Source organism: Polyergus mexicanus, unplaced genomic scaffold (assembly GCF_030449975.1).
Source record: "Polyergus mexicanus isolate NDT 795.1 unplaced genomic scaffold, iyPolMexi1.0 SCAF_8, whole genome shotgun sequence".
Lineage (NCBI taxonomy): Eukaryota > Metazoa > Arthropoda > Insecta > Hymenoptera > Formicidae > Polyergus > Polyergus mexicanus.
In genome coordinates, this window is record NW_027223328.1 from 1060106 (window position 1) to 1073097 (window position 12992).

Consider the following 12992-nt stretch of genomic DNA (forward strand, 5'->3'; position numbering starts at 1 on the left):
ATCTGATGTACGAAAAGAGACGACTTTTTCGAATGAGAATCTTATGATCCAGCATAGCGTCACTTTCATCTCGTTTTGCGATCGGTGAAAAACAATTCGTCCTATATAAAACGGCGATCAGTTTCTAAAATAAGAAAATGTAAGTGACTCTATTGATATATTCGCGATAAAAATTCGAAGAATTCTACGATTGTTTTTTTACGTTATAGAATAAAATAGAATTATAATCAATCAATATAGCACATATACGAGAGTAAATAATACTTATAAAGCTTTTGAATATTCATTGCTACAAATCAATTTCTGATAAATAATCGATTTGTGAAATTTGTCTAAATTAGTAATATCCTCAAAAATTGCGAAAAATAATAAAGAAAGAGAATCATTTTCATCAATTAATTTACGGTTTATATATAATTATTATTACGTCTTTTCAATTAATGAATGAAAAATTATGAATAATTATTTACGATCATTGATAGACACATCGCACATATTCAAATATGGAAAAAAAAAAAATCAATTTTATAAAAAAAATACGATCATTTTTCTATTATTCGCCGAACAACAAGAGATGCGCGAATATACGTTAAAACACAAGCTATCGGGTATATTACGCGTCTGTTACGTATCAACGACAAGAACGATTGTTGATGATTTACGTATAACGATCTCTCAACCGGATTTGTAGCCGCGCGAGCTTGTTTGATCGCATCAAATCACGCGTCGTCACACGCGAATGTTTAAAATCCCGTCGCTTCACCTGCACACAACCGCGATATGCGCGTCACGCCGTCCGTGTGTTCTTCCGCCTGTTTCTACTTCCTCTCTCTTTTTTTTTTTTTTTACGTCCGCTCATCCGCTCGGAATCGCGAATCCGCGCACGCGAATACGCGACAGAAAACTCCTCTCGGCGATGCAGAAGTCACTCGGCCGAAAAGTCATATACGCGCGCGTATACGAGTGTTTCAAAAGACACGATTCCCTCTGACTCCCCAACGCGATTCCTTTTGACTCTTTCCCTCGGGGTCTGCCCCAAGCCCAGATATCGTCGGCCTCCATTAAGCGCTGGCTTTGATCCATGGTTAATTAAAGCACAGCTCGTGCTCGCGCGTAACGATGAAGATTCCTATAAGGCTTCTCTCTCTCTTCCCGCGTCTCATTTCAATACGCGGGAATCAAAGCCATCCGAAGACACACGAAGTCCCGCTACAGCGGAGTAGTCTTCTTCCTCTTGGGCTCTTTAGCACGGGAAACGTCGCGGCGTCGAGGATATTTCGCACTCGAACTAAGGCTAGATGCAGGCATCGCGGGGAAAGAGAAGCCGGCAATTTATGCCGTGCTCCGGCGGCGAAGCGTGGCGTCGATCGGAGGCCATTGAGGAAAGCTCTCGAGGTGATCGAAGCTCGTTGTAGCGACGATATATCCTCGCCACCTCGATGCCACCGCCCTATCCTCCGACCCCTGCTCTCACCGAAATACGATCGTTACGATCTCGAATCGAGAGAGTGAAGAGCGACTTCGGCTCTGCCCATCCACCGTGTGGTTGTGTGTGATAAATATGTATGTGTATATATATATATATATATATATATATATATATATATATATATACGCGCGCGCGCCCACTTGCTTGCTTGCATCGAGTCAGGAGTATCGGATCGCCTGTCGCACCGGGGGAGGCTCTTCTTACGGAATTACGTGATTTCGCGAATCTCACTATCGCCAAATCGATTGCGGATATAAGATACTGGAGGTTGAAATGGAATCAATTTAGGATACGGTGCGGTGTACCGGCTTTGCTCGGCTATCACTTGCGCGAGGCAGTGCGATTAACTGAAATTTCAAAGATCGAAAGGAGATCTTAGCTTCTCTATATCCTTGGGAGGGAGGTTTCTAATTTTCCAGTCGCAACCGGAGATTGGCATGCTCAAGTCTACTGCTGGCTTAAGCTTTACTTGAGATGTTCAAACGAATCTATATCTATGTATTTCCTTCATTCTGTTTCCAAATAACTTGATGACGTTGCTTGGAGGATATTAAAATATCGTAGTAAATTCGTACATTTTTATTGTGAATTTAGAATAATAATAATATCTTTTTTGAAATATTAAATTAAAATGTGAATATTACATTATGTATCTTTCCTGTGCGATATATGAATTTGTCAGTTTTATGTTTAATATTGTAGATCCTACCAGCAACGTTAATTTGCACCAAAGTTACAAACTTACTTCCTATCTTATTCGTATGGTAGAATATTCGCATTCAAAACTGAATTATTACTCCTGTCCTGAAGGCATATATGAAAATTTAAGGACTTTCGCATTTGCAGAAGTTTCCAAGTTAAATTTTAATACAGAAGCATGTGTCAGGATAAAATTATCAGGCAAACTGCAATTATTATATACACGTCTATATATATCCTCTAATCTTTCGCTTTAAATATATAAGTAAGATATTTTTAATGGCTACACATTATTTAATATATATGTTGCAAGAAAATAGTGTATTCATTTAATCCTACGAATACATTCGGCAAATTGCGGAAGAGGAAACAATCTCATCAAACTTATCGATCGCATGTCTTGTCGCTTGAAGTACCTCCTTCAAAAGCGAGTGACTATATGATGATGTCGTTACGCTCAAATCGGCACAATTAAATCAGCATATCGTAATACTAGGAATGAAGATGTTGCTCGATGCTGTGCTATCTATGGGGAAATCCTCATTCACGCCCCTATATTCACAACCCTATCCCCTTCCTTGATTTCGATCATTCATTCGGCTTAATATTGACGGAATACTCACGATCAGTGGGCGAGTTGCGTGTTAAATGTCGCGTAATCGGAGCTATGACATCAAATGTCTCGTTTAATTAGCGGGGAAATGAAATGATCATCCAGCATCTAATGTTAATACAGCTATAACCATAGACAGTTGTATTAATACCTTTGTTGCGATCTAAGTTGGAGAATCGTATTATGTGGGCTATAATCAGCGTTAATTATAACGCAAAGAGATTTCTGCTGCTAATTGTATCAGCATGAAACCCTGTGGAGATAAGCTTAGCGGACATCTTTCTGTTTGATCAGAGTGTAACAGATGCCGGCCTGCAAATGGCAGGCACACTATTACGGTTAATTTGATCTGTACGTCGTATACATGCTGGTTGAATGTTAAAATTGCATGTTAAAATACTCTCTTCATAAAGCTCTGTTATATACAGCTCTATTATATATTTATTATTCAAATATAAAATAACGCATTATATTTTTAATTTGACGTATAATTATTTTTAATAAAATGGATTTTCAATTAATATTTATATATATTGCGCAATAAAATAAATAAATTTTTGTAATCTGTTTTAATTTAATTTCACAAATCTAGCTAACATAAATCTTTATTTGTGCAATCGTTAGAGTAATTGAAATTATATTTTATTTAAATCAAACGAAATTCATTTTAACCGCGTACTTGTATTAATACGTAAATAATATAAATATATAAATCTAAACCATTCACAAATATATTAAAATAATCTGTATTACTAGAATAACACGTAAATGTGTAAATAAAATTCAGAATATTTTGGATAATTTATATGCTTTAAATATGTGTATAAAAAAAAAATTAGTTTCATTTCACGTATAATTGTATTTTGGAATTGGAAATTCAATTGCAAATTTTATGTTTGCAAATATAATACACGTATATAGAGATACACCGTCGCAAAATTTTTCATATATATATCTGAATTTATTTTCAATACTTTTAAAAATAATACTTTGTTTTTTTAATCTGTTACATTTTACATTTCTAGCCATTGTAATGAAAAGAATAAACCAAACCACTAAATATCAAGATGGATAAATAATATTATGCAAATGGCTAGAGAAATTTCATTTATACAATTTGCGCAAATTACAAAATAGGTGGAAATTGATGATCAAACGCAATAATAGAATACAAAAGGGCTGGTGTTCAATGCCATTAGATGGCAATAGCCGCGCAAAGTAACATTAATAGTTACAAGTTAACGTTGTTTCCGTCGTGTAAATGGGGAAGTTTCGCTAAAACTTTCGCTTGGACGACAAGCGATAAACACTCTGAACGAGATACCAGACGAGAAGAGTATTAAGTTCGCTCGTAAATTCAAGTGCGGCCGAGGTTTTTTTCAACGTCTCTATGAGCACCGCCTTCTAGCGGTCTAACTAGCGGAAATTCATTTCAATTACGGCGGGCCATCCGATACCTCTGGAAGATACCGGTTGGCCAATCCGAAGGGTTTCCGCTCTGAACCATGTACGTGCTTCGAAAATCGCGAGAATCGGATCGACGTAGAAACACGGGTGGCACCGTAATAAACGGAGATTTTTCGAGCGAAGGAAGATTCTACGAACGTCGGAATGCGATGTTCGTGCAACGTGCATGGTTCGTGTTCCTATGGCCGTGTTGCGGCGCACCAGAATGGAGGAGAGACCCTTCGGAATCTGTCGGTGGAAAAGTAGACGCACACAACCGCACGCCCGGGAACGTATGGACGGTCAACGGCAGTAACGGCAAGCATGTGCAAATTTACATAGGGCACTCGAAGGAAGACCTATTACGTTCCTTCTTGCGTACGCGGAAACGTGTGTACTGTATATATATATATATATATATATACGAGAACGTGAACGTAAGAGAGCATGTACACACGAGGAACGCATACATTCTATACACCGTACTATTACCAAATAGAGAAAATAAGACAATATATGACAAATGAAGAAGGAAGGAAGAGAGAATAATGAAAACGAATCAGAGAGAACAAATGACATTTCATCATTGCTGATTTATCGCGATTTTTGTATATTTACATAAAATATTTTTATATATTAATTTTGTGATTTTACTCTTGTTAATCCGATTTATGCCAAAATGTGAAAATTGATGTAAAATATCTTATATTTTATGGTGTTATGAATATTTTCATAACCCCGAAAGAGAGGATATGTTTGAGTAATATTTTTAAAAATTAAATTGTTAATCTATAAAAAAAAAAAAAAAAAAAAATTAAAATTTAATAATATAAAATACGTTAAAAATACGCTCTCTGTATACTCTATAATATAACTAAAAAATCTCGTTGAAATCTCCGCGAGAGTGCTTATTAAGAGTATTATACGAAAGTTAAAAGTCTACATCATTATAAATAGTCGTGATTATATAAAATTCCTAGAGTAACTAAACACGATAATCAAGTGAACAACAATGATGATGATAACACTATATGGAACATCTGCGATAGTAATAGCTCATACTATATTAGAGTACGATAGGGATCAGGATTCGGATCCCCTCCTCGAAAATCGTCTATTTGCAATCAATATCAATTCATGCCATCAAACGGCGTGTATGTCGAAGCTGTCTGTAGCACGCGGCGACTCGATGAATTACAAATGTAACACGCCGGTGAAGTGCCGCGTTAAATTTCCATAGGCAGGTACTTAGCCCGAGCGTGTCAGGTCACCGTCCTGTAGCTGCCAGCTCGTTCGAATTCGCTATTTCGTTATCGGAACGTTGCTACGTGCTCCTTGGTGCGCGATCATGTTGAAACGTGCGTTCCGATTTACGGTTGCAAAAAGAATAGAAAACCCCGTTCCAACTGTGGATACGAACACCATCGAGAAAGCATTTTAAATGGATAAACGATAATAATGGAACGCGAATCAATTCGACGATATTGGCGATAATGTCGAGCCAATTGTCACCAAACGCCATTTACGCTCGTATCATGTCAAGCAAGAAACCTGGTCGTATAAGTGTTAAGACATTTTTGATTCATGAATAATTTACTAATAAAATTTTTGAAACTATAAACGCGGCTCTGGTAGTGAAACTTAGGGAATAAAGAAAATCAATTAAAATTCTATTCAATTATATATTTGGCTGAAAAAGACATTAAGAGAGTACAAGTATTATGAAAAGTAGAATAAAAATATCGTACAGAAAAAATTAATTTAAACTCCATTTTTAGTTTTCCATGCAGTGACGTAGTTAAGTAAAATTGCATGTTAAACGTGACAATTAACTTGCGACAGGTGATATAAGGGTCAATTTACCGTTAATAGCGCCGTTACGAGGAGAACAACATATGTAGGTCAATTTCTATAGGGTATCCTTTAGAAACACAATTTTCTCTTCTTTATCAAAAGGGGCGAAAAACTTTCTAAGATTTCTTAACACTTGAATATTTTTTGTATTTATCGATTATTCGTATTTTATATAAGGAGTTCAAAATTAAGTAATTTAGTTTAGTAGAAAATATCCTATGTATACGCTTTCTCTCCCTTGAACAAAGGACTTCATAAGCAAAGGGATAAGCAGCGCCTTTAACGACGATAGCTTTCACGTACACTGTCCGTAGTAAGTAGTCTATTGTAACAACAATTCAAAAGCCCCCCCCCCCCTCCCGCACTCATTCACGCGTGTCATAGTATTAAGATCAATCCAACTACAAAAGAGAGAGATATGCATTATCGATTTTCACAATTCTTAACATCGAATATATTATTAAATGTCTTATGGTGAAAAAAATAGCGCGACACTTGATATAATTAAAATTATAATAAATAAGAAAATAAAGTAGTAATTATAAAATTTTAAAGAAATTGTTTCTTTTAGTTAACTCTATAAAGATTAAAGATATCTTGTTTAAGAGAAGGTACAATACATATATCGATAAAATTGTAAGTATAAAATATATAATATGCATTTTATATAAATCGCTACTCTCGGTTTTTTGTTTTCTCTTTTTTTTTATTTTATTATTCTCGCTTTATATATAACGACGCGTTTCATTTGTATCGCGTTTACTTAAAGCAAATTTCTCAAGCAAATACTACAATCTGATTGATTTTTTCGGTTAAAAGCTGCGAGAGAGATCGCGAGATGTAGCGCGCCAACACGTCTCTCTACTCACAGCTGCCAATGGGGTTTCATTAAACCGTGTAAAGTACGCGTTTCAACAGCGGGAAGGGTTTCTCAGGTCGACTTCTTCTCCTAGATATCGCGAGCAAACATTTGCTTCTCGTAGTATCAATCCGCACGTTGGTGGAAAGGTCGTTGCGCGGAAATTATCCAGAGGGTCGTACCAGAGCGGATTCACCGACATAAAGAGGGCATAAAGCACCCCGGGCTCCATTACTCTGCCTTAGTAAATCGGTACCGACGCTGAAGATCGCGCGCGCGACCCAATTCCGGCCGTTCCTGTTATACCTAATACCGTATTTTATCAAAGATAATGCGCGCCCCTACCGTTGAATAGACACCCGTATTGTCGCCGTGGCTGCAAGAAAATGTCCGCTAAAGCGCACGAAAGCGGCTTATACGTGTTGTTTCCGGCTATTGCGAGACATCAGACGAGTTTCGAAAAATGGTTTCTCGATAAACGAAGTCGATTTGTCCTCTTAAACAAACGTGTTATACCTATGCATTAAAAGCACCGTCCTATCCGATTATTAACGGAAATACATTCTCGCTATAGTTTCTTCTTGCTTTATGAATAAAGAAGATATGACAGCAAAACAAAGGATAAGGAATTATTATATCTTTCTCTATCTTGTATTTTCAAGTTTTTAGAATTTTTCTACTTTATCAGAAAGTAATTATTATTTTAATTTTCGATAATATATTATGATCTTATGACGACGACGTTAGTGATCAATTGAATAAAACGCCGTAACGAACCGTTAAAAATCTAAATAAAAGGGGAAAAATAACTATCACTCTTTTTTAATGGTAACGTTAATTTGAAAACTAAGAAAAAAATTATAATATTAAAAAAATTTGTCACTGAAAGTTTTTCCGAAGGAAAGCAACATTGTAAGACAAGATAGTTTAAAGAAAATACATATCTATGTATATTGAAAACCGAGGCAATGCTATGAAACCTACGAATATGGAATAAATGCTTTTGTTTTTATTTATCGATGTAAATGGAAAATATTGTGGAAAATACGAATAAAGAGATGTTAAAGTGTATGCTTGTCTTCGAAATGAAAGCTGTTGCTTCTATAGAAAAGAGATTGTAGCAAATATGTTACGGAAATAAGAATAAAATGAAATATTTATATCATCTGCAAAAATAAACCTTTTCAAATGTAGTAAAATTTATTCTTTCCTATTTCGTGTAATAAATATTGCAAAATTATATTACGTATACTACGTATAGGAATTGCAAATTATATTTCCGTAGATGCTATAGCTATGTTATGAATATCTATCATAAGAAAGGATGCTTTGTAATAACAGCAGAAGATTATTTATGAGAAACATAGGATGCGCTCTCGCTCTTTATATCCTTATTTTTGCCAAGATTATTCAGTTTGTATTTAATTTACTGTTACATTAAATATATTAACGGGGGTTTACACAACGAGCCTGATCGATATTATACGATCGAGTTACATATCAAATAGATAGAATTCATTTCGCTCTTTAGAGCAAATACTACTAATTGCGACTGAAAATGCAAAGATTACATGATTAAAAGTTCGCATGTATAACACATGTCAAGAGGAAATCAGAACTGCTGTCCGAATAGCCTTTAAAAAAAATTAGACAACGATAGATCCGACTACATCCGAGAATAACATAACGTAAGATTGGCTCAATCGCTCGATAAGATTTGAACGAGCATTTTCAATCGATTCATTCCTTGCTCAGACACCAATCGCGCAGCATATCAGTAGACAATAATTTGAAAAACGACTAGGAGAGAACATTACTCGGCGGACGTAAATTTGTATAGCTAAATTTGGAAACGAAGCATCCCGCCAAATATTATCGAAGCATTAATAACCGAGCGAGCAGGAATTGCAGAGACTGCGCTGCTTCCAGGCGTGCGGGGTGATGGAGAAGAGCTTTCGTCAGCAATGAGTGCGATACACACTAGTAGTCGGACAAGCAAGCAAGCCAACCAGCCAGTCAGACAGGTGGGTATCAGCGCGAGTGGCGAAACAAAGTTTATTTTGAATCAGCTACGGTAACCGAGTCGCACTATACCGGCGAATAGCGCCGCCAGAGTACAGATTTGCGACGCTCTCGCTCTACCATAGTTCGGCTTTCAACATCGGCACAACAGAATGAGGAGACGAAATTCGCGCGACCTAAGGGGGCAAACGGAGGAGAGAGGCGAAATGAGAGAGACGGAGAGCGACGGGGAGGACGAAGGATAGTCTAGCCGACTAGGTGGTGATTGTTACGGCGACAACGTTTCAGCTAACTGAAACGTCGTTTCCTTTGTCGCGTCTGTGTGAGGAAGAAACTATCCTGGAGATGTACAGACGTGCAACGCGCAGTAACGTATAGGTACCGCATACCGCATGCCGCGTACACTATCTCAAACAAACATATACACGTGCGTACACGAGATGCACAAACACCGTAACGGGTTTCCCGTGCGGTACACGCTATCTTCTTGGCGGTTGGATGTACCTGCTTGCCTGCGCGCACCGTATATTCGTCGTGCAAACTTCGAGCTTGCACGGGCGAGGACGGGCTCCTTCTAAGACTTCGCCCGGAATCGAGTTGTATAGAAAGGGTGAGAGCGTAGAGATCTCGATTCAGGTTAATTGTGGGTTTCGTCTATAGACTCGGTGCTTGGGCAATGAATTTCAGAAGTCGCGAGCGCGCACGGTATCGTTGGTGCGAGGAGGCGAGAGATCGGATACGGGGCGAGCACCGCCAAGCGGATATATTTATGCGCGTTCGTGGAAATTCTTCGATCTGATTGCGGGTGCAATTATCGGGGAATGAAAACGTCCGCATTAACGAGATACTGTTTTCCACGGGCTGAAAATAAGACTGTAAAGATAGCTGTTCGTGGGACGATCGTGTGTTGGCAGAAAGACAGTTATTTTCACATGCAGTAGTTTATTGTATATGATAAAAATAAGTATGTACACATTAACTAAAGTATAATGCCCAAAAACAATAATGATGCGATGATTTGTGCAAGAGATCTTAAAAATAAATAGAGACTTAAGTGTATAGAATTAAAACCTGGCTTAACGAAATATTTCTATTTTTCACACCTGTAGCTTATATGTTGCATATCAAATTACAATTTTAATTTTCTTTCGGGAAAATTATTATATATAAATACTTCTTTGGATATATCGTAAACTATCAATATAAAATACATCGAGCTCTTTCATCCGACTTAATATTATAAAAGCTTTCCACCTCAGGCATATAAAGATCAACTATTCTCAAAAGAACAAGTCCCGTCTAAGCTATATTTCAGTCAACATTTGTAAATGAAATTTTCATATCAAATTACTCAACAGCGTATTTTACATTCATCCACAAAGTAACATTTTTTTTTTCATCTTTTCATTCTATAAATCGAAAGCAAAAATAGCTCGAATCTAAAAATATAATGTTAACAACATGATCACGAAAATGTATATGTCACTGCATTTCTACATATTTTTTAACTTAATTACGTAACGTTTTTACGAAAGTATATCGCTATAAATTATTAATTCTATAACTTTCGAAGAACGCACTTCGAGAATATTGAAACTCGATCTTTGTTTTGAGCGTGGCACGGAATATTAGCACGCCCGATATCGTTTCCTTCGATTTATCATACCAATCGGAAATTGACGAATCTGCTCGTGAAAAATAAGCATCGCTTGATGCTTTTGTATGCAGTTTCATGCCGATGCGCATCATGTCGCCAAGATTTGTAGGTGATCATGCCAAGTACTATCGTATGCACGCGGAAAGCAAGAGCAAGAAAAAGAGAAGAAGGAAGAGACGTTCTGTGTCTGAGGGAGAGAAATGAGGGAGGAGTTAATACAGACGCGATTTCTCTGTATTCAGTTGCGCGGCGGCTTATGTAGCCGGCTTATAGACACGCGGAATCCGCTCGCGAGGTTTATCGTCCGTTTAATAAAGAGAAGACAGACGCGGGAAGAATGAAAAACTCAACATTCGTGTCAGCCTTTCCAGCGTGTTGCTTCCTCCTCTATATCCTTCAATAAATCGATCTCGATACCGACCGATTACCTCTAAAATTATACGCCCGACGACGTCGTATATTTGCAAGTAGTTTCGAAATACTCGCCCAAGAACTTGACGCAAACGTCGAGAAGATCGATATCTACCTAGTTTAAATGTTACATTGCAAAGTTTATAGAAAAACATTAGATAGTAAAGAAAATAGAACATGTATATCCCGTTGCGTTAAAAGAAGAAATACACAGAGAAAAAAAAAAAAAAAAACAGCTTCTAAATCAAAATTGATCTCTTTTGTATACCGCTATTAAAGAGCGCCAACCGAGCAACAGACTTACTATTATAGCAAATCGCGATTGGAAAATAAACAAATGACGTAAATACATACCTGCTCGTTCACAGTCGCATTCGTCCGCAGTAATAGCCACGTCGTGCATAAAAGGAAAAAAAAAAAAAAAAAAAAGAAAAAACTTAGAGAAAAAGAGCTTTCAGTAGTAGTCTATTCCGCGCGCGCGTACAGAGAGTCCTCCGCTTCGAAATTCACGACATTGATCCGACTACGCGAGCGAGCCCGGGAGCGTTTGGACAATGGACAAATGGGACTCTCCATCGCATGATGGCCATGTTCGTCCTAGGCGAGCGTAACAGGGAGATATTCGAATGTGTACATCGAGTGCGTTGTTACTGGGATATGAGAGAAGTACGATTTCGAGGAATTCTCCCGCTTGGTATGCGAAAACTTTTCGCACCGCTTTATCCATTCCTCTTCCTTTGTACGATCTCTCCGGTTCGGGTCTCTTGTCAGTGATGTAGCGGAAGAGAACGTCTTTCACTTTCTCTCTCTCTCTCTTTCATTCTCTTTCTCCTTCTCTCTCTCTTACACACACACACACACACACACACACTTTTTCTCGCGGCAAGGATCGCAAATCCTTTAGAGGCGGGCTGTACAAGCACCTATAGACGTGTATACGTGCATCAGACTTCAAAGTCCTACCCTTTCTCTTCTTTCTCGCTGTCGCTCGATCCTTGGACGAATCCCTTTTCATTACTCATCGTATCTCAAATTTAGCGTCGTGGCAATAATCGAACGCGGTTAATTGGCTACGCTTTCTCCGTTTCTTCGATTCATCGTGTTGTAAAGCGCGTCGCAGCAAGTCTTTCAGCAGCTTTCAGAATTTACATGCACGTTATTTTACCCGATTATCTATTTTTTCACTAGTCACGATCCAATTCGAGATATACGTTAGTCTTTGACTGGTAACGCGCGCGCTCATCGGGTTCTCTTCTATTCCTCCGTATATCATTGAAAAGACAAACGAAAAACAATTCGCGCATACGAGCGCGTCTTACAAAATAATGAGCTATATAAAAAATATGATTGAAAAATATATAACGATAATCAATGATCAAATATCAAATGTTAAGCGCCGCGTTCCTTTGGTCTCTTTTTCCTTTGGAAAAATGCCCGTCGAAAGTTATTACCGTATTACTGTCAAGAATCTTACAAACGAAAACCCGGGGAACTGCAGAATTCACGATCTTAAAACGCGTCCCAAAAAAATAATTTAGTGCACTAAATAAGAAAAAAAAAATGTTTAAATAATTGATCAATTTAACAATATTATTTGTTTCTGCGCCATCCATACGCGGTCCTTAAACTTCTTCGTCTGTTCCTCCAGCCCCTCCTCTTGCTGACTAGTGTACTATTTATCATGCGACGCCCGTGAGCTCCTCTCTCGTAGTCTCAGACGTGCCGTGACTATCTCAGAAGCAGATGGAGCATGCCCACGCAGAGTATTGTCACAAACGTCATGGTGTGTGAGTCGCTTCCGTTTTCTGAGGTTACTGCAACATATGTTAGAAAAAGGTTACTATTTCTCACCACAATTGGCAAGTGCCGTTTTTCGAATGTTAATGTTATAAAACAATCTCTGACAAGGCTTAGGTAATTTCTAACAATGAGTAAAAGTGTA

General features: G+C 37.7%; 1 protein-coding gene across 1 annotated transcript in view; it reads right to left on the reverse strand.

The window, feature by feature from the left end:
• Positions 1-9982: 9982 nt before the first annotated feature.
• The window catches only part of LOC138935712 (platelet endothelial cell adhesion molecule), a 127915-nt gene continuing 124905 nt past the window's right edge, over positions 9983-12992 (reverse strand). The window contains exon 6 of the mRNA XM_070300494.1: positions 9983-12864. Within this exon, the coding sequence (XP_070156595.1) occupies positions 12779-12864 (86 nt within the window). The 3' untranslated portion in view covers positions 9983-12778. The remainder of the gene's footprint in view (positions 12865-12992) is intronic.